This window comes from Aristolochia californica, unplaced genomic scaffold (assembly GCF_029961685.1).
Source record: "Aristolochia californica isolate CCGP_79_NKW_82.1479 unplaced genomic scaffold, dmAriCali1.0.hap1 SCAF_11, whole genome shotgun sequence".
Lineage (NCBI taxonomy): Eukaryota > Viridiplantae > Streptophyta > Magnoliopsida > Piperales > Aristolochiaceae > Aristolochia > Aristolochia californica.
The window spans coordinates 33,997,666-34,020,740 of record NW_027181782.1 but is presented as its reverse complement, the minus strand read 5'-3'; the positions used below and the strand labels follow the sequence as shown (position 1 = coordinate 34,020,740).

The window sequence follows — 23,075 nt, the reverse complement described above, 5'->3', positions numbered from 1 at the left end:
GTTCGTTTCTGATCAAACCCCTATATATATATATATATATATATATATGCTATTACCTATGTAGAATTTAATAAATATATGTATAAACTTTGATAAATATAAGATTAAAAAAAAAAAACTTGGTAGCCCCTTATGAAATGGTCTATTAACTTGTGTACACTTCATGTGACCATGGCCCCCACCCCACTTGAAATAGTGGGATAATATATGTATATTGTCATTATCATTTCTTAGACTTTTAAGCATTGATAGAGCAAAGAATCAACCACTATTTCCAACTTTCCCACATTTGACTTGGACTACTTAAATTCTCCCCATTGCTGATTTCACACACAGCGTATGTTAGAGACAAAAGAAATGAAAAAGATAATGACTAAGATTGTATCGGACGGGTGGGATTGTTTCTTGGGAGGTGGGGTTGTTTAAAGTAGGGGTAGTTTGGTAAAAAGGCACAAAATACGATGGCATTGACGAGACGTTACCAAACCCAGCGGGCCCACGGCGGGCGGGCGGGCGCGGTTTCGTATGAGAAGGAAACAAACGGGAAATGGAAAAGTCTTCCGTTTATTCTCTCTCTCTCTCTCTGCATTCATTTCATGCACGAGAAATTTTCTTGTTACGGGAGTTTGGTTTGTCTGCAGATTCATCAATCTTGACCTCCTGGATTTTTTGGATGCCTTCTTTATTTCTTTTCTTGTCTGTGTTTTTCGTGGGGAGATAAGATTCGGAAGTCTTTCCATTGGTGAAAGACGGTGGCGATACGGAGTTTCAAGCTCCTATTAGCCGCGCTACAATTCGTTATTTGGATTGTTTGTAGTTGTTTGTTTTGGGTTTTTTGGGTTTCTCTCTCGGTCGATCGTAGTTGTGTTTTTCTGTGAAGAGAATTGCTGTTCTTGCTTTATTCAGTCACGTTGCTCATCCTCTGTTCTGCTGTGACGAACTTTTTTTCTGTTACTTGAGGAATTGGACTATAGGGCTGTACTCTGCGGTATCTGGAGTAAAATGGGTGGGATTTGCTCGAAAGGGTCTGCGGATTATGACATGGCGTTTTCGGGGAAGCTGAAGAGGCCGAGGAGTTTCGGAAATAAGATAGAAGAGCCGGAGGTCTTCCCGGTGTCGGAGAGATATGATTCCGGTGAACTGATGTTAACAGACTCGCGTAAAATAAAAGTGGGAACTCCTGCTCGCTCCACATCTAGTAAGGTCGGTAACTTTTGCTTTATAGCAGTTCCTCGTACAGTGCGTATTTCTCCGCTGTTTCCATGGTTGAATGAGTGTCTTTGGATTTTCTGTTTATTGACATAATAAAATCTAGATGTGAAGAACATATACTAAAGTAGGAGCAGTTACTGTTTTTCTAGCACACCTAAACGAGACGGAGAAAGGAAAACGGTCAGCCATGAAAATTTCTGGAAGACAAAACCATCCTATTGAACATCGGTTGCGTCCTATATCATGTCGTTTTTTGAATTAATCATTGCTGGGAAAGACACCACATGTTTGAAAAACCAAAATTTTATCTCGACATCAAAAGCCAAAAGCCATCGATACAGGGTTCCGAATTAGAATCGAATAGTAAAATTCCCGCTTACATATACATGCGGTCTATTATGCAGTACATTGCTTGGTTAATCCACGTTTTCAAAGTCATTGCTTCCAAGTCTCCATGAACAAGGGTTGAGTCAGGGTGACCATTGGGTGGGTGGGGGCTCTCTGAAATTAGTGATCTCCCTCCTGACTTGGTTTCTTGCCTCCCGACCTGACAAACCATTGTGGCAATTTATAGTTGATACAGTGGACTGACTGGATTGCTGCCAAAAACAGCAAAATAAATAGTGCTTCAAGGTATAAATTTCATAATTGTTATCCTCTGTTTCCTTCTCTTAGATTCTAAAGTTGATTTTGTGACCGGAGGAACAGCTTGCTTGAGAAGTTCTGATGCTTTTGGTGGAAAGATTTACAGTGAATGTATTTTTCCTGGTCATAGACGCTTTTTCTGTTCTTTTGAACTTCCAACACATTTTTCAAGATGCTTTCCTTATTTGGGTTGATCCAGATGTGGATAGAGCTCTGGCACAATGGTCACATCGAGATGTCTGCTGTAGGGTGTCTTGGATTCAAGATTTAAGCCTAATGTAGAGAAACAAAAGTGCTGTTTGAACAACCCCTCTGACATTGTTTTCAAATTATAATTGGCTCAGTTGGAATTGTTCAGTTTTATTACTGTGATGTTATTACCTTTGCTGGTACCAGATGTTTCAAGCTTGTATTTTGATTTTTGTTGTGTAAGAGTCCAATTGTTAGTACACATAAGCCTGAGGATAGAAAAGCAGAATCTCTTAATAGAAAATGTCCTTTGAATATTCAGCTGCTAGAAATAGAGATCAGTTGCATCATTAAACTACCTATGGGTGGAGAAGTCTCAGGAAATATGTGTGAACAAAGTGAATGACCGATGGTAGATTTGAGAAGTAGAAATAGAACATGTTCTTGAGCTGTTTTTATAAATAAGTAACAAACTTGTGCTGAACATTCTCTGTTTGTGAAATGCCCTGGGTAGTTCTGATGTAACGAACCTTTGGGTGCTTTTTCACATTTGTCCTCAAAAGAGAAGTCACATAATAACTTTATCCAAGTTATGCAGCTCAAAAAGAGCTATTTTGTAGCTTTTGATTTCTGTTTATGAGTTCTGATGTCAATTCTCTTTTAGATGACACACATCCTTTTAAAAAAATAGATTGTTAGTCTTTATTCTAATTCATGAAAATCATCTATCGAATAAAATTTTGATTTTTGAGTAGCCTCTTGATTCTACTCTGATGCGGAATTTATACATGTTTCTGTAGCAAAATCATATTTTTTAGTGAGGAATTTGGCTATTAATAGATACAGTGGTGTCCTAGACTGAAGAGTTTACTTGTTTCTGTGACATCGCAGTTTGATTTTGATGGTCCAAAGCAATTGGATTTGTAGATGAAGAGTCTACAAATTGCTCTGGCCAATTTAGTTTGTAACCCCAAAAAGGTTATATATCTAGAGGAAAGCCCTAGTTAGTTCAAGGAATTGTTCAGGTTATGAGCTGTTGCAGCAGACCTTGCAAGTATTACTGCTTGTAATCAATTTCTTACTTGTAGTAAAAATTTAATTTGAAATGCAAGTGACATTACTGTTTCAATTTCATCAAGTTTGCTATTTGACAATTGTAAGAATTTCTTCTACAAATCACATCACATTTTTTTATGAAGTAAACAATACTCCATTGGACCTGTCTTGTCTATGGTCTGGAATGAGGACCAAGATCACCGTTTCTGCTTTGTGCTGGTCTAGAATTATTCTATTGACAAGGCTCTGTAATTGGAGTCATGATCTAGTTATCCTTTTCCATAATGAGAACCTGCCTTTTTTTTGTCTGAAAACCTTACGAATTTGTAATGGGCCCTGCATCTATTCATGCAGCACATATTTTGTACAGAAGAAACAAATAACTCCACAATAAACTAAGTTTTGAGATTACCCTTGATCTTCCTGTACCATATCTTCACTGTGCTAATAATAGTGAGTAACATCTAAACAAATTCTGCTTTTGTATTTTCTGCCTGCAGGTGCCAGAGATAGGCTCCCTGATTGGAAGAGCTAGTGTTGTTGGCTTTGAGGTGGCTGTAGATGTCTTAGATGTGCTTGGCAGTAGCATGTCAAATTTAAATCTTAGCACTGGATTTGTTTCTGGAGTAGCATCTCGTGGAAATAAGATATCTATCCTGTCATTTGAAGTGGCTAATACCATTGTTAAAGGTTCAAATCTTTTGAAATCACTCTCTGAAGAAAATATCCAGTTCTTGAAAAAAGAGATTCTATATTCGGATGGAGTACAAAAACTAGTTTGTACGGATATTGAGGAGCTTCTCACCATTGCTGCTGCTGACAAAAGGTGAGGTTTTGGTCTGTGTGAGCTTGGAGGTTTGGATTGTATTTCTTCAATGTTTCAACCCAGTTAGTGTCAATGTAACTCAGTTAAATATTTGATTTTTTTTCTCCAGTCCAATTGAGTTGCTTGTAATTCAGTATAGTTATTTGCTTTGCATTTCTTCTGAAGAATATTTTACATGCTCAATAATTTTTAACAATGTTTTCTCCAGGGAGGAATTGGATATCTTTGCCAAAGAAGTAATAAGGTTTGGAGACCTATGTAAAGATCCTCAGTGGCACCAGTTGGGTCGTTATTTTCAAAAGTAAGGTAGATGGTTTACAGTTTTGGTGCTTGAAAGATATGAAACTTTGTTTCTTACATTGTACTGACAGAAGAATCCTTATTTTGAAACATTATTTGATATTACATAGATTAGACTCAGAGTTGATGCCTCACAAAGTGCTCAAGGAAGAGGTTGAAGTAACAATGCAACAACTAATGTCTTTGGCTCAAAATACCTCTGTAAGTATATTATTGCTTTCTTTTTTTAAAAAAAAGTATATTATTTGTTGACTCTGGTGGTCAACTTTCTTTCCTTATTGCCTACTGTTCTGTCTGTTGCATGAAGTGTTTGGTGCCTAGCAATTGAATGACTGGTACACTCTTATGGCTTTAATTAAATTGTATATTTTTAAGTTATTTGTAATTTGTCATTTTAGCACTTAATTTTATATTTTGTCATTATACTAGTCACTTGTTCCATATTATCAAATGTTTCCTTCTCTGTTTCTCCCTTGCTGGTGATGGCTCATTGGTTTCTCTGATAATTCAATCTGAAAATTGACAAACTTAATACTGTCACTTAGACATGTTTAGCTCACATTCTAGATTTTTTTAAGCAGATGGCTCTAACCAAGCTAAGCTGACATTCTTTTGGTATAGGAACTTTACCATGAGTTACATGCAGTGGATAGATATGCGCAAGATTATCGTCGCAAGGTACAAGAAGAAGAGGCATTGCGTGTCACTCGGAGAGGTGAAATAATATTTTTAAAGACTTTACCTACTTTCTTCTGCATAGAGCTATAAATACTGATCTCCACAAGATGTCTATATCGCTAACCAAAATTTTTACTCCTAGTTTATGACAGGGTTAATTAATGAAATCACTTGATACCTTCATGTTTTTGTCTTTTCTCTTTTGCTTTGTTATCCTTTTACCATTTTTTTCCCCAACACATACTACTTGTGTGACAGTATAGTTTTGAATATGTGGTGTATTTGTGTGTTGCAGGGGAGGATCTTGTCTATCTGCAGACTGAGTTAAAACGTCAGAGAAAGCTTGTGAGGAGCTTGAAAAAGAAATCACTTTGGTCAAAGAATTTGGAGGAGGTACCATTATGATCCTCAGCTATTACTATTAACTGTCTATGTCTGTTCAGAATTCCTGTGGAAGCTTTTGATGAAACAAATCCTCACTCAGTTACCTTCTCTTTGTGTGAAGTATTCCAACTTTACTAATGTGCATTTTCAAGATATTGTACCATTGCGGAGCTCATTTTTATTCTTATTTTATTTTAGTCCTCTCAAAACTTTTATTATTGACATGCTTGGGGAACTGGAAGTTCCCGGCTGTTACCATTGGCTGCAACATAATTCAACACAATGTGGAATTTTATTGTAGATCATGGAGAAACTTGTTGATGTAGTTATCTTTTTACACCAAAGAATCTCAGACGCCTTTGGCCTTAGAGGTAAGTAGCTATTGGTTACTCATAGGATTTCTGTTGTAGCATTATGAGCTTTACCCGATTGGAAAGTTTTTAAAAGGGTGGACAGAGAATCTATATTATTTTGTTCATTCCCTTCATCAGTTTCCATAGATCCCCTAATTATCTTCCGTCTTTTTTCAAGATATGACTCCTAAAACGTTGGGCAATGTTCCTGATCAGAATCCTCAAAGACTTGGTGCTTCTGGTCTTGCATTGCACTATGCTAATGTCATCATTCAGATAGATAGCATTGTGAGTATTGTAGACTTAAATTGGTTTTCAAATGTGAACTGATTGTTATGAAACATTCTCTGCTGATCCACCTGTTTTTTTTCTCCGTTTCCAATGATTTTTGACTTTTTTTGACTAATAGGCATATCAAGAAATTGTGGAGGTCTTTGTGGTTTTGCTTTGTTTATAAAGATAAGCATTGATTGTTGGTCTCATGATTTACTTTTTCTCTCCTGAATAGGTGTGTCGTCCAACTTCTGTTCCTCCTAATGTGAGGGATGCATTATATCAGGCACTTCCAACTAGTGTTAAGTCAGCTATTCGTTCCAAGTTACAAACTTTCCAAGTGAAGGAAGAGGTACGCTGATTTCTGTTTATTTATGGTGCCTCCTTGTGAAACAGGAAACTGTTAGGTATCAAGTCATTTAGATGGCAAAAGCTTACCTATTTCCTGTTTGCCTGTCCAAAGCTCAATGCATCCAAGATCAAAGCTGAAATGGAGAAAACTCTACAGTGGATTGTCCCCATAGCCCAAAATACAACCAAGTAGGGTGACTGACCATTGCAATCTACTTCCGTTTCAGTTTTCTTCTTTTCTTGACATGAAAGTTATGCAACTGAGTGGCTGCACAAGGATGTGGGATCAGCTATGCAGTGACTCCTACAGTTGCTTGACTTGCTGGTATATGGTTTATGTAATGGATACCTTATCTAGTTATATTATTTACTTTCTTTCTTTCTTGATCTATGGAAATATTGAACAGAGCGCATCAAGGCTTTGGTTGGGTTGGAGAATGGGCAAACATAGGGTGGGTTCAGGAATCTTGCGATTTTCTTCTCCCATTTTTGGCAGTTTTTTTTTTTTTCTTCTGAATGAACATCTCCTTATACTATCTACTTCTGTATTTCAGTACTGAAATGAGTAGAAAAGCTAATGGTCAGACTAGTATAATCCGCATCCAGACGCTCCATCATGCACGGAGGGATCTAACAGATGAATACATACTTGAATTAGTGACATGGCTTCACCATTTGGTCAGCCAGGTGAAGCAGAGGGATCATGGCTTCAAGACCACTCTACCAAACAGATCTCCGACACAAAAGGGCCCTTTGTTCTCACTGTCACTGCAGGGAGGACGACATTCATCGGTGGGTGATAAAAGAATTGAGAAGGTCCTTGATCTCTCCCAAGAAGAAAAAGAGATGCTGGAAGGAGTTTTCTACAGGAAGTTGGTTCCAGGAATCAGCAAAAGCCAGGAACTTGCTGTCAGAAAGAATAGGAGCCGAAGGGGATTGACTAGAAGTAGTGGTAGTTCTCCACTAAAGAAGTTCGGTGCAGTTAAACCTCGGAAGAGTAAGCTTTTAGATGTGATGGATGGCTTGGACACACTTGATGATGTCTTTCCTGTGTAGAGTCCCTGTTACAATTTTTTGGGTCTATATTGATTTGATGTCTTTATTAAATAACTCTCTACATAATCATTTTGAAAAATATGTTATTAGATTTTGGAAAAAGAAGTTTATGGAGGAAGCTTGTAGATGTGATTGACTGACGATACTCTACTCGTATTTGCACCCCATTGATCAGGGTACACAATGGACTAATTTTTCAGAAAGAAATTTCCGCCAAAAGAGGCCAGAAATCACTCCTGAAAAATCACCGGGAAAGGATATTCTCTCCCTCCCTCGTTGTTTATCTCTTCTTCCCTTCTTTCTTATGGATCCATTCCTAGCAAATGGGGAAGTAGAGCACCATCCGCAACAACCTTGCTTGGCGGCTTCTTCGTCCCTGCCAAAGCAAAAACTCTAGTTCCCTCTTCCTTGTTCTCTGTGGAAACAAAGAGCGCAGATGGGGGGAGGGGGCGCCGATTCCTTTCCCCCTTTTTGTTCAATAATGGAGAGGCCTCTGCCAGCTCGTCGCCTGTGCTTTTCTGCACAACGACGATGGGGGTTGGGAGGCCTTCCCTACCTGCCCACTAAATAACAAGAAGAAGTCCCCTTTCACTTTTTTATTTTTTCTTTTATTTTAAATAAATAATTTTTTTAAACTCTAAAATTACAAACAATTTACATAGATTTTAAAATGAAAAATATCATTATAAAAATTCCTAAATTTTATATTATTTTATATTTATATTTTTTATATATTGTTAAAATTATATGATTTTATATATTAGATAAGATATAGATATATTATTTTTTAAAAATTAAAAATACATCATACCATATTAATATTTTAAAAGTATTGATATTTTTAAATATAAAATATCATATATATATATATATATTTATATTTTATATTAAATCATATTTTAAAGTGAGATGACAATCAATAAAATTATGAGAAGTTTGATATAAAAAATGATTATTATACATAAATAGAAACAATAGATTGATGATCAACTCCAATAATGGAACCCAATTGGGCCTAAGTAGATTTCCCTTCCAGAAAGCCCCCAACCAAAAATAGATCTCCATGATTGCTGTTACACGTTTGTCCTAATTGTAGTGCTCGTGTTGCACGAGATGTCTGGATAGCTCCATTACTATGCTGAAGAAGATGGAATCAAGCTGAGAAAGAGACATTCACACTGACGGAGATGTCAGATAAAGCAGCTTACCATCCTGCCTTCACATGGCCTTATCGAGTATTAGTTGGACCAGTACCTTATTTTCTCCTAATAAATGAAGCCATTGGCTAAGACTTTGAGCATCCATGGCGATGACATTCATCCAGCTCTTCCGGCTTCTACCTTTGCTTCTTCTCATCCATCACGGAACCAGCATTTTCATTGAAGAAGCTACCATCGACGAAATCCATGTGGCCTTCAAGCAAAACAAGCTCACCTCCAGGGCACTCGTTGAGTTCTATCTGAACAGGATTCGCACACTGAACCCTCAGCTTCGTGCCGTGATCGAGCTGAACCCTGATGCTCTCTGGCAGGCTGAGGAGGTAGAGCCGGAAGAGGTGGGCAAGGCGTGGGAGCTCATCTGGACTCGAGGGGATTCCCATTCTTCTCAAGGATAATATAGCGACAGCCGACGGGATGAACACAACAGCCGGGTCTCTGGCACTGTTGGGCTCTGTTGTCCCACGAGACGCAGGCGTTGTGAAGGGGTTGAGAAGAGCTGGCGCCATTATCCTCGGCAAGGCGAGTCTCTCCGAATGGGCTCATTTTCGTTCCAATGCTGCTCCTAGTGGATGGTGTGCCAGAAGTGGACAGGGGAGGGTGAGTTGAAGCTGGAACTTGGTTTTGTTTTTAATGCATCCAGTTTTCTGGGTAGTAGTAGATACTACGATTATGTTTTCTGATCTTTCCTGAGAATCGGGTTCTTGTGTTTGCAGAATCCATATGTTCTATCAGCTGATCCCTGTGGATCGAGCAGTGGTTCTGGAATCGCTGTGGCTGCAAATCTGGCGATGGTGTCACTGGGAACGGAAACCGATGGTTCCATCCTCTGCCCTTCCAGTTCGAATTCTGTGGTAGGGATAAAACCAACACTCGGCCTTACCAGTCGATCCGGGGTGATCCCAATCTCTCCACGTCAAGACTCAGTTGGGTAAGCCGAGCAACAGATTTACTGGCCCTTTATCCAATCACAGCAAGCAGCTATTCATTTAGTATTTATACAGCTTCTGTTGACACGGAAATTTCATTAATGGAGGTATCTTTGAACTGCTGTTACAGACCCATGTGCCGGACAGTGTCGGATGCGGTTTATGTGCTCGACGCCATTGTTGGTTTTGATCCCAGGGATGCAGAGGCAACTGGAAAGGCTGCAAAATTCATTCCTCAAGGAGGCTACAAGCAGTTTCTGAAAGTAGATGGACTGAAAGGGAAGAGACTCGGTATTCTAAAAAATTTCTTCCAATCCAATGATCCAGTTCGTAAACGTTCATTTGATAATCATTTCAGAACACTCAGGCGAATATCTCTATCTAATCACTATCATCTTTTAATTCCATAACTGATCATGAAACAAACAATGAACAATCTTTACATTTTTCCTTTAGGAAACTAGGAGCTATTTTGGTGAACAATGTAGAAATAAGAAATGTGAGAACAATTCAGAATTGGGCTATCAGTGGGGAGCTGACTGCACTTCAGGCAGAGTTCAAGCTATCTTTGAATTCGTATCTGTCGGAGTTGCTTCAGTCTCCTGTAAGATCTTTGGCAGACATAATAGCCTTCAACAACAAGCACGCTGATCAGGTAAATATCTCCATCTAAAACCAAACCTGATCTCCACATTTGCCGGAACTTACTGAAACTGGTCCAAGCACTAAACTCTGATCGGCAACCTCACAGGAGAATATCCGCCAATTCGGCCAAGATCTCTTGATAGCTTCACAGCGCACAAGCGGGATCGGAAATGCGGAAAAACGCGCATTGGTCAATCTGGCGAGGTTATCGAAAGAAGGGATTGAGAAATTAATGGCGGAAAGACAATTGGACGCAATCGTAACTCCGGATTCCACATCTTCTAGTATTTTAGCCATTGGAGGCTACCCTGGAATTACTGTTCCAGCCGGATACGGAGGGAACGGGGTACCGTTTGGGATCTGTTGCGGAGGCTTAAAGGGTTCGGAACCCGAGCTGATTGAGATAGCTTATGCTTTTGAGCAAGCAACCAGAATCAGGAAGCCCCCAGCTTTCAGACGTGTTATGTCTTAGCACTAATTTGTTGTGCCACGGCGAGGTGGTCTGATAGGGTCTACTTAGGTCGAGGTTTGTGTTAAAAAAATGAATGGTAGGTCAAGGGCAGGTAGACATTATCGAGTCCAATAGGTAATTGGGTTTTCTATAATGTGTTATGTTTGTTATGTTATATGTTTCAATCTATGAGAAAGACCCCTTTCTTCTTTAGGGGATTATTAGTATGTTTAGAATTGCTATACTTGAGTCAATAAAATTGGTTGGGTTTATAAAATATTTGACAAAAGTTTTGTAATCAAATTAAATAATAATTATTGTAACTATATATTAATATTTTTTTACCATATAAGTAAATATTTTGTAGCAATAAAAATATCGTTATTATTTAAAGAAGTTATTATTTTTAATAAATGTAAATTTAATTAAAGATAATAGTTAATTGTTATGTGAGATAATTAAATAAGTCATATTAAATTCAAGTTAAATATTTTAACTATTATAATATATTAATTTATATAAAGTGACTTCATTTGATAATTTTAATGATAATTTAAATTTTTAAATAATTTAAAAATATTATATCTATGAAAATAGGAATGCATTTTATTATTCTTCTTCTTATGAATTATTATATATTAGTTACTATTTTAACATAAATGAATAGTTTATAATAATAAAAATAATTATTATATGAATTTTATATGTTAAAATAAAAAATTTCTAACTATATTAAACGGTAGAGTTTATGTAGGTAACTTTAACGACATTATTATACATGCATTATTTCAAAACCTAGATATATTTCAAGGCTACGAAGAAGTCATTAATAAACAAACCCTTCATAAAATAAAAAGATTAAAAGAAGTCAAACATATGGTGAAAAAGTAGCAAAATGAAAGTAATTGAACCCTTTGTCATAACAAGTTCTAAATGTGAAAAATGAGTTAAAACCTATCAAAGGAGTCACCCCTTGTTATAGGAGTTGACACCTTTATCATCATGGAGGAGAAAAAGGAGTTCACCCATTTGTCAAGATGGAGTAAAAAGAGGAGACCACAATAAATAAAAGGTTTTGATAGAGAAAAAGAAGTCGACCAACAAATAAAAGGAGTTGATTCGATATGAGTGTAAAATAACAAAAAAAAGATTCAACCCAACCTAATAGTAAGTGTTTTTGAAACAAGAGGAGTATGCGAAAAAGAGTCTTTATAAATCAACCCATAAACTTGTCAGAGCTAGGTGGTTCTAGTCTACTTGGGTTAGGTTTCGTCTGCCCCTAGTCCATTGATGGGTTAGGTACTTGGCTTTCCGCACCTTAAACGACTAGTCTTTTCGGGTTGTATTGGCTAGGTATCTGACTCAAAACTCCGAAATTAAGCGAGCTTGGGCGAGAGTACTCCTGGGAAGTTGATAGGCGTTTGACAAAACTAAGCCTCCGTGACCTAGATTTATCACTCCCAAGCCAGGTCAAGTCACTTAACTCCTCTTAGACAGAAAAGTAGTATCATAAAACCTTAAAGGCACGTCCTTGTACCTTGAGAAATTACAGGCATGAAACATTTCCCTTCCATGCAAACCTGACAACTACCGAGGGAGATAAGTCCATGTTTCTACAACAAGGAGTTGGAAGTTTCTTGATGAGTCTTGGTTACTCTTCCAAGAGAACTCAATTTTGAGTGAAAAAGGATCTGAAGATCATAACTTAACAACATAAATCAATTTCAAAGACTTCTTCTGGAAAAACGAAAGAGAACATGCAAACAAGACTTTAGTTCTCATGTAAACTTACCGGAATTTAAATAAAAAACCAATCTTGAACTCAAAAGTAGCTCATAATTCGCGTTCCTAGTCTATTACCATGTCAATTGATGAATTATTTATTATCCATACTAGGCTAAGTGCGAAGAGAATAAAAATTAAGAAGAAAGAAGAAGAGTTGAAACAAATATTCATGACTAGAAAAGGAGAAAAATTACCTCCTTTGTCCATGAGCCTTTCATTTATTTCATTGGTTCACACCGTATTTTTTGAAATACCACAACTACCCTTACATAGAGTCAGGCTATGGGGAGGATTTGAATACCAAAATCAAGCCATTTAAAACAAAAAGGGGTCAACTCCATGCAAAGAAGTCTACCCCATGCTGAAGAAATTCAAATCTTTTCGATGTCAAACCTAGATCTAGAAGTTGCATGTCTCCAAAAATTTTAGTATACTTATTTTTATCATTTCTTTTAAATATAAAAAATAACCTAAGCCATCCATAACGACAATTTTCTTTAACATTGAAAATCATCCTATTTTATCTCAAACTTTTTCCAACTAAGCTCTCTCTTGCACATACAAACCAAGCCTCCATGCCTGGCACACGATTTGAGAAGTTTTTGCCTCCTCCAAAGCTTGAAAAAAGCCAAAATATGTACTTTTCTTTATTGAACTAAGTATTTCAATGGTTGTTATTTTAAATCTTGATGAATACTTAGATCTTTGTTGGTACAATGTGTGCCATGTGGTTTTAAGATCATATTTGAATCAGTCATTGCATTTTGAGTAGTTGTGTGATTGATTTCCACTTGAAATCAATATTAGTAGCCTCTTTTATTCTAAAATCATATCTTACATGCTAGTATGTTGATTTATTGGAATATTTGAAGAAGGCTTTTATTAAGTATTAAAATTCGGGGATAGAATTTCCAATCCAACTATTTATATGCATATATTTTGAGACTTATCAATGATGCTCGGTTAAGCACAAGGAATTACACTTTGACATCATTTACTAAAGTTCATATTACTACTTGTGGACTATATTTTGAAAATAATTATTGCATTGAGTTGCTTCGTGCTTTGTGATCAAGTCATGATTATTTTAAGCTGCCTATATTTTAAAATCAAGTCAATTAGCAACTGAGTATATTGTGCAGGTACTTCAGATTGGTGTGCATGTTTGTTTTTACTTGGATTGTTAAATTTGACTATTAAGTGGTAATTTACATTGTGAGTAGATACATGAGTAACCTAGGAAAACAACATTGGGAAACTGTAAAGTGGATTCTGAGGTACTTATAAGGCTCCTTAGAGACGTCTTAGCACTAATTTGTTGTGCCACGACGAGGTGGTCTGATAGGGTCTACTTAGGTCGAGGTTTGTATTAAAAAAAATAATGGTTGGTCAAGGGCAGGTAGACATTATGAAGTCCAATAAGTAATTGGGTTTTCTATAATGTTTTATGTTTGTTATGTTAAGTGTTTCAATCTTTGAGAAAGAGTACTGAAAATAAGTCCCATTTTCCCCTTTCTTCTTGTACAGGATTATTAGTATGTTTAGAATTGCTATACTTGAATCAATAAAATTGACTGGGTTTATCGAATATTTGACAAAAAATTTTTAATCAAATTAAATAATAATTATTGTTACTATATATTAATATTTTTTTTGGCATATAAGTAAATATTTTGTAGTAATAAAAATATCGTTATTATTTAAAGAAGTTATTATTTTTAAGAAATGTAAATTTAATAAAAGATAATAGTTAATTGTTATGTGAGATAATTAAATAAATCATATTAAATTTAAGTTAAATGTTTGAACTATTACAATATATCAATTTAAATAAATACATAAATTTATATAAATTGACTTCATTTGATAATTTTAATGATTATTTTATTTTTAAGTAATTTTAAAATATTATATCTATGAAAATAGGAATGAATGTTTTGTTATTAATAATTATTATATTACTATCAAAATAGTAATGCAATTATTCTTCTTCTTCTTATCAAAATGAATAATTTATAATAATAAAAATAATTATTATATGAATTTTATATGTTAAAATAAAAAATTTCTAACTGTATTAAACGATAGATTTTATGTAGGTAACTTTAATGACATTATTATACATGCATTATTTCAAAACCTAGATATATTTCGTCCCTGCCAAAGCAAAAACTCCAGTTCCCTCTTCCTTCCTTGTTCTCTGTGGAAACAAAGAGTCAAGATGGGGGGGGGGGGGGGGGGGGGGCGGGTTAGTCCACAATAAATTTGAATTAAAGTGAAAAATTGAATTGAACTTAAATGAATTGATTCAACTTTAACTCATCCTTGGGTGTTAATGTAGACGAGTTCAAGTGCACTGGAAAACAGATTCTAGTGTTAGTGCCCCCAAATGAAAAGTATGATATAAACAAGAGAATGAGTAGCATTTTATAATATACTTAAATAAAACATATACCTAAATAGATAATTAACTAAAATAAACATGGTTACTACACTTATAAGTGATTTAACCTGTAGTATTAAAATATGTTAATATCCTAATTAACGAAAAATTATATTATATTACTTAATGATTATAGTTTATTATAAATTAATACAATAATTACGTGTGACTAGAATAAATGATTAAAAATTAATAAAAAAAGAAAAAAAACTGAAGCGCATATTATAAATAAATAAATTATTTTTTAATAACATAAGAAATATTTTAACATTAAAACTCACTAATTTAATATAATAATAAAATTTAATATAATAAATAAATAAATATATTTATCAATAACATAATATATATTTTTATGTATTAATAATTAATAATATATTGTCACAAAATTTAAAACCATTAGTTTATTAATTATAGAAATGGGATAATCAAACCAAAATAATTTATCAAATATTTATTTTAAAAATTTTTAATTAGATAAGATATACATATATATTTTTTTAAAATTAAAAATAATTATATAAATACATACATCATACCATATTAATATTTTAAAAGTATTGATATTTTAAAATATAAAAAATCATATATATTTATATTTTTTATTAAATCATATTTTAAAGTGAGATGACAATCAATAATATTATGAGAAATTTGATATGAAAAAAATGATTATTATACATAATAGAAACAATAGATTGATGAAGCCAGGAGATTTCCCTTCCAGAAAGCTCCCAACCAAAAATACTTCTCAATGATTGATGTTACACGCTTTTGTTCTAATTATAGTGCTCGTGTTGCACGAGTTCTCTGGATAAAAAATACTCCATTACTATGCTGAAGAAGATGCAATCTAGCCGAGAAAGAGACTTTCACTAACGGAGATGTCAGATAAAGCAGCTTACCACTCTGGTTTCACATGGCCTTATCGAGTATTAGTTGGACCAGTAGCTTATTTTCTCCTTATAAATGAAGCCATTGGCTAAGACTTTGAGCATCCATGGCGATGACATTCATCCAGCTCTTCCGGCTTCTACCTTTGCTTCTTCTCATCCATCACGGAACCAGCAATTTCATTGAAGAAGCTAGCATCGACGAAATTCATGTGGCCTTCAAGCAAAACAAGCTCACCTCCAGGGCACTCGTTGAGTTCTATCTGAACAGGATTCGCACACTGAACCCCCAGCTTCGTGCCGTGATCGAGCTGAACCCTGATGCTCTCTGGCAAGCTGAGGAGGCTGACCGGAAGAGGTGGGCAAGGCGTGGGAGCTCATCTGGACTCGAGGGGATTCCCATTCTTCTCAAGGATAATATAGCGACAGCCGACGGGATGAACACAACAGCCGGGTCTCTGGCACTGTTGGGCTCTGTTGTCCCACGAGACGCAGGCGTTGTGAAGGGGTTGAGAAGAGCTGGCGCCATTATCCTCGGCAAGGCGAGTCTCTCCGAATGGGCTCATTTTCGTTCCAATGCTGCTCCTAGTGGATGGTGTGCCAGAAGTGGACAGGGGAGGGTGAGTTGCAGCTTGAACTTGGTTTTGTTTTTTTAATGCTTCCAGTTTTCTGGTTAGTAGTAGATACTACGATTATGTTTTCTGATCTTTCCTGAGAATCGGGTTCTTGTGTTTGCAGAATCCATATGTTCTATCAGCTGATCCCTGTGGATCGAGCAGTGGTTCTGGAATCGCCGTGGCTGCAAATCTGGCGATGGTGTCACTGGGAACCGAAACCGATGGTTCCATCCTCTGCCCTTCCAGTTCGAATTCTGTGGTAGGGATAAAACCAACACTCGGCCTTACCAGTCGATCCGGGGTGATCCCAATCTCTCCACGTCAAGACTCAGTTGGGTAAGCCGAGCAACAGATTTACAGGCCCTTTATCCAATCACAGCAAGCAGTTATTCATTTAGTATTTATACAGCTTCTGTTGACACGGAAATTCCATTAATGGAGGTATCTTTGAACTGCTGTTACAGACCCATGTGCCGGACAGTGTCGGATGCGGTTTATGTGCTCGACGCCATTGTCGGTTTTGATCCCAGGGATGCAGAGGCAACCGGAAAGGCTGCAAAATTCATTCCTCAAGGAGGCTACAAGCAGTTTCTGAAAGTGGATGGACTGAAAGGGAAGAGACTTGGTATTCTAAAAAATTTCTTCCAATCCAATGATCCAGTTCGTAAACGTTCATTTGATAATCATTTCAGAACACTCAGGTGAATATCTCTATCTAATCACTATCATCTTTTAATTCCATTACTGATCATGAAACAAACAATGAACAATCTTTACATTTTCCTTCAGGAAACTAGGAGCTATTTTGGTGAACAATGTAGAAATAAGAAATGTGAGAACGATTCAGAATTGGGCTATCAGTGGGGAGCTGACTGCACTTCAGGCAGAGTTCAAGCTATCTTTGAATTCGTATCTGTCGGAGTTGCTTCAGTCTCCTGTAAGATCTTTGGCAGACATAATAGCCTTCAACAACAACCACGCTGCTCAGGTAAATGTCTCCATCTAAAACCAAACCTAATCTCCACATTTACCGGAACTTACTGAAACTTGTCCAAGCACCAAACTCTGATCGGCAACCTCACAGGAGAATATCCGCCAATTCGGCCAAGATCTCTTGATAGCTTCACAGCGCACAAGCGGGATCGGAAATGCGGAAAAACGCGCATTGGACAATCTGGCGAGGTTATCGAAAGAAGGGATTGAGAAATTAATGGCGGAAAGAAAATTGGACGCAATCGTTACTCCGGATTCCACATCTTCTAATATTTTAGCCATTGGAGGCTACCCTGGAATTACTGTTCCAGCCGGATATGGAGGGAACGGGGTACCGTTTGGGATTTGTTTTGGAGGCTTACAGGGTTCGGAACCCGAGCTGATTGAGATAGCTTATGCTTTTGAGCAAGCAACCAGAATCAGGAAGCCCCCAACTTTCAGACGTGTTGTGTCTTAGCACTAATTTGTTGTGCCACGGCGAAGTGGTCTGATAGGGTCTACTTAGGTCGAGGTTTGTGTTAAAAAAAATAATGGTAGGTCAAGGGCAGTAAACATTATAGAGTCCAATAAGTAATTGGGTTTTCTATAATGTTTTATGTTTGTTATGTTATGTGTTTCAATCTTCTTTAGTGGATTATTAGTATGTTTAGAATTGCTATAACCATATAAACTGAAACCATATCTAAGGTGGAGAAACAAAGTACAAAAGATGGTTTCTTTTGTATAATCCACCGGTCTCATTGTGCTCTTTCTTCTTTGTCTCATTTGCCTCAATGATTTCTCATCCAATACATGAAACCTTCTTCCAATGTCTAACCCAAAAATAGCCAAAGGGAATAATTGATGTAATCTAAACTCCAAACGCCATTGACTACACCCAAATCCTTCTGTCTTCCATGAATAGTAATTGAATGAAGTTAATTAATGCACACTTTGTGCACTAAACATCAATTAACTACTGGAACAAGTGCCTCCAAAAGAAGCCGGTTGTAGCATTTCCTCTTTGGACTATTTAGCCTCCTTTTACTCTCCTAAGCATCCTTTTCATGTACAAGTCCATCATAACTAAATTATCTAGCAAAACCAAGAACTAGCAAAACAATAAGAAGCATTCATAAAAAAAATATTCAACAATAGATGAAAGGAGAAAAATATAGAATCACCAGCCAAACAAAAAATAATTAAAATAATAAGTTATCCGAGAGATGGAGTTCAATAACAACTTCAAAAATATTTGAGAGTGTACAATAGAAACATGAAGCTCACTAACATTTCAAAATGTAAAACATTCGAAGCTTTTAGGATCTCGATATTTCCCATCCAGAATTTGGAATTAACAAAAGGCAGTACAATGGTACGATTTTGAGGAGGATAGTAAGCAAACATAAGAACCGTAAAAAAACCATGATATTCAGTGAAGAAAAATAAATAAAGAGAATGTATGGTTGAAAGGTTTAGGGTTTAGGGTTGAAAGGTTGGAAAAACAAAAGAGGGAGAGAAGATAAAGATATGATTGCATGATCAAAGGCTCTTCTTGTTAGAGATAACGAAAAGGATGAGAAAATTTGTGATTATCTCAACTTATAACTCTAAACCCATGTAAACTCTCATAGTGATAATACTTATCATGTGAAACCTTATTCCATTGTAACTATAAATACTTCTATTAATAAATATAAAGCATCGGGAAATATTTCATTATTCATATTGTATATGGTATCAGAGCTTAGATCTCTTTGATTTCTCCTCCCTCGTGTCGCTGCAAAACCATAGCCATGCATCTCTCTGTTCCTTCCTCTCTACCGTCGTTGGTATTTCTTTGATCTCCTTGGTCGCACATGCATGACCAATGCAAAGACTATAGTTACGCTGCTTGCCACATCATTTACACTCACACTTCAGTTTGGCACGTCACTCTTTGATGCATCTGAATATTAGACTATTGTTGGGAGTCTGTAATATTTGTCTCTTACTCTTCCTAACATTGCTTATATGGTAAATAAGTTATCACAATTTATGTATTACCCTACTACTAATCACTGGGATGCTGTCAATCGATTGTTACACTATCTTTGTGGGACTCTAGATCATGGTATCATCCTACATCGACAATCTTCTTTGTCTCTTCATGCGTTCTCTGATGCTGACTAGGCAGGTAATGAGGATTGTTTCACTTCAATTGGCGCATATATTGTTTACTTAAGTAGCAATCTTATCTCTTGGAGTTCTAAGAAGCAACAGACTGTGGCTCGATCCTCTATCAAGACGGAATATCGATCTGTTACAACCACTATAGTTGAGATCTGCTGGATTTTCTCTCTTCTCATTGACCTTGGTGTTTTTCTTTCGTGACAATCGGTCCTTTATTGTGACAATATCGGTGATATAAGTCTATGCTCCAATCCAGTTTTTCACTTGGGCATGAAACATGTAGTTTTGGATTACCACTTCATTCGAGAACACGTTCAAAGTGGTGCTCTTCGGGTGACTCATGTCTCCTCTTTTGATCAATTAGCATATGTTCTCACCATACAGCTTCCCCGAACATGGTTCCTCTTCTTGAAGACCAAGATTGGACTCTCATCTTGATACTCCATCTTGCGGGGGCATGATAGAGATAAGGATAAAGATGAGAGAAGTTGAGATTATCTCAACTTGTAACTCTAAACCCATGTAAACTTTCTTAGTGATAATGTTTATCATATAAAACCTTATCCCTTTATAACCTATAAATACTTATATTGATGAATGTAAAGTATCGAGAAATATTTCATTATTCATATTCTATACTTCTTTCACAAGAACGATGACAGCTAGTTCTAGAAAAAAAACAAAAAAGAATAAACAGAAGATTTCTTAATATTCGTAAATCTCTTCGGGAGAGCGAAAAGGAAACAAAACAATAGAATAGGAGGCTAGGAAATGGCTCCAAGGAGACAATAGAAGAAGTGAAGGAGAAAATTGAGATAGGGTTTAATGAATAAGGCGGTGTGATTGAGTTTTTCACCTTGCATAATTGGATGTGGCAACGATGGATGGTACATCACTGATGGATGAGATGCCTGGCAGAGGTGGAGTAGGGCACGATGACGACAATAGTGACGATGAATGTGGATTTTCGGCTCACATATGAGAGAGGCAATGAAGATGTAGTAGTGCGCAGTGATGACAACAACGATGATGAATGGGGATTTTCGGCTCACTAAGGAGAGATGTCGTGAAGATGGAGTAATGCATGGTGACAATAATGGAGGGGATTTCCTACTCGCAGAGAAGAGAGACCATGAAATGATTTCCTGCTCGCACAGAAGAGAGGCCATGAAATGAAGACGATGAAGGGGGATTTCTAGCTCACAAAGGCGAGAGGCCACCAACGCTGCTCTTGGTTAGGCAGGAAGAAAGGCTTGAAGTAAACAAAATTAAAGCTGATATCGATCAAACAAAAGCGTTGATTGAACGATCAACATTCAAATTTCATATTTTTTTGCACGATAGGGGCTTTCGTATTAGATCAAACCCATATGTGTGTGTGTGTGTGTGTCAGTGTGGATATATATATATATATATATATATATATATATATATGTTAGCATTGTCTTAATCATGTATATTGTATTTCTTGTCACCATTGGTGAATAGGTGTGGCCCATAGCTCGAATAGGTAGATTATTGAGCTCGAGAGTGCACTGTGTAAGCGAGGAAAAGTGACTCCAAAAGTGTTAGTGCATTGTGTAAGAAGAGAGTGAAAGTGAATTACACAGGTAGTTCACTTTCACTCGTTTAAGTGAAAAAACGAGGGAAAGAAATTTCACTCCATGAGAGTAGTGAATTCACTTTCATGGGTTGTTTCACTCGACGCTTGATGCTGAGACTAAACTAATTCAGTTGGATTTTAATGGAAGTAATCATATTATTTTATTAATAAAATATCTTATTTATTTATTATATTCGTGATTTTTAATATTATATTAAATTACTAGTTTAAGAGTGATAATTAATATATCATAAAAGTAAGAATTTGATCAAGTATCTAGAGTAAACATTTTTGTTTAAGTATTATATTTTTATAATTAATTAAATTAATATTTTTATTTTTATAATTAATTAAATTAATATTTTTATTTTACTATAATTATTGTATTTATTTAGACTAAACAAAGATCTATCATATTTTATTAATAAAATACCCTATTTATTTATTTGTTATATTCATGACTTTTAAGTGTATATTAAATTAATAATTTAAGAGTGATAATTTAGATATTGTCTAGACATTATAAAAGTAACCTTGTTTGTTTAGGTATATTATTTTAAATTTAATTAATTTAATATTTAATTCATAAATTTAAATTATTTATGTTATTTTTAATTGAAATTCTGAATAAAATTTCTTAATAAAGTTAAATATGACAGAGTATTTTATTAAGAAACTCATTCTCCGCTTTCCACTAATTTTTTTTATTGTGCACACTAACAAAAGAAAGTACTTTACACTGCACTTTTTATTGGGCACACAGAAACAACAAAATAATTCACTTTCACTTTTACTTTAATTAGGTAATTCACTTTCAGTTTTCATTTCACTTTCAAAGAGATTTTGGAGTTATGCAGAAGAAGCGAACTTTCTAAATATAAATAGAACAACTAACCTTCTGGCCTACTACCCTCTTCCATGTTTTACCCTCCTAAGTCGACTAAAGGCGGAGGGACAGTCCTTGCCTTCCTACTCTTGGCGAAGACAGTCGGAGCAACCACCCCATCCCAATCCTCTTTTTGGCACTCACCATTCAAGTATTGGTTTTAAGCAAATGAACTAGTTTACATATAGGGACATTTAGGTTTTTACCAATTTTTTAAACATAATTAGATAAATGACAAACTTTTGAACTTATTTAGAAAAATGCTCAACTTTGATCGGTCAACTGCACATGTGTACAATCAAAAGTAACATGTAGACTTTGACCGAATACCTATCACCATGTCATCATGACACATCAGCACTTAGTGAGGCTAACAGCACGTCAACTGACACATCATCACCCATGTAGGATGCCACATCATTAAATACTTTAGCACAACATCATGTCATGTCATCACGCACCACATAAGCCTTCACCGACCTTCTTATTTTTTTCGTTTTATCTCTCGCCCTCTCACCGTGCCAACTGTCGCCACTTGGCCTCACCTCGACGCCCCCCTCTCAACTCTTCCTCTCTTCCTCTCAACCCAAACTTCAAATTACGTAGTCAAATTGACCAAGAAAAAACACTCTACCACTCCCTCGAGAGCTCGTTCAACTACACAGCTTGGAGTTACCATTAAACTATAAACTTCTATTATAGATTCCGATCTTATGATTAGAGTAGAAAGTCTCACTTCACGAGTTGTTGCTTGGCATCTATTATTCACACCTGCCCTTTTGACTTGTTTCATGTTTTTCTTTTGTGTATTTTTTGCTCTCGTAATGAATGGTAGAAGACATAGAATGATAGCGAATTCACTTCAGATTTGGACACCCTTTGTTCTACAATAGAAGACCAAACCGATATAATATGAATTGAAATTCTTTTCAATTTTATTTTTGGCAAGAGGAGAGGAGAGAAGAGAGATCGAGTGGCAAGAACGAAAAAAATAAGAAGGTGGTGAGAGCTTACAGGCGCATGATGACATGACATGATGATGTGTTAAAGCATTTAATGACATGGCATCCTACATGGGTGATGATGTGTCGTTCAACTCACCGAGTGCTGATGTGTCATGATGATGTGGTGACAAGTAA

General features: G+C 36.1%; 3 protein-coding genes across 3 annotated transcripts; all 3 read left to right on the top strand.

Annotated features, from left to right (window-relative positions):
• Positions 1-630: 630 nt before the first annotated feature.
• Positions 631-7,442, top strand: LOC137944929 (protein PSK SIMULATOR 1-like). The gene is made up of 12 exons (XM_068790743.1): positions 631-1,203; positions 3,603-3,928; positions 4,137-4,229; positions 4,339-4,429; positions 4,850-4,943; positions 5,202-5,299; positions 5,592-5,661; positions 5,822-5,931; positions 6,152-6,268; positions 6,380-6,456; positions 6,675-6,719; positions 6,822-7,442. Exons 1-12 carry the CDS (start codon positions 1,003-1,005, stop codon positions 7,321-7,323), a joined length of 1,824 nt encoding a protein of 607 aa, XP_068646844.1. The 5' UTR covers positions 631-1,002; the 3' UTR covers positions 7,324-7,442.
• Positions 7,443-8,639: 1,197 nt separating this feature from the next.
• LOC137944930 (probable amidase At4g34880) lies at positions 8,640-10,792 on the top strand. The gene is made up of 5 exons (XM_068790744.1): positions 8,640-9,140; positions 9,257-9,471; positions 9,600-9,836; positions 9,926-10,124; positions 10,221-10,792. Exons 1-5 carry the CDS (start codon positions 8,958-8,960, stop codon positions 10,584-10,586), a joined length of 1,200 nt encoding a protein of 399 aa, XP_068646845.1. The 5' UTR covers positions 8,640-8,957; the 3' UTR covers positions 10,587-10,792.
• A 5,007-nt stretch (positions 10,793-15,799) lies between these two features.
• Positions 15,800-17,967, top strand: LOC137944258 (probable amidase At4g34880). Its single transcript, XM_068789886.1, has 5 exons — positions 15,800-16,306; positions 16,425-16,639; positions 16,768-17,004; positions 17,093-17,291; positions 17,388-17,967. The coding sequence occupies exons 1-5, from the start codon at positions 15,800-15,802 to the stop codon at positions 17,751-17,753; spliced, it is 1,524 nt and encodes a 507-aa protein (XP_068645987.1). The 3' UTR covers positions 17,754-17,967.
• The last annotated feature ends 5,108 nt before the right edge of the window (positions 17,968-23,075 follow it).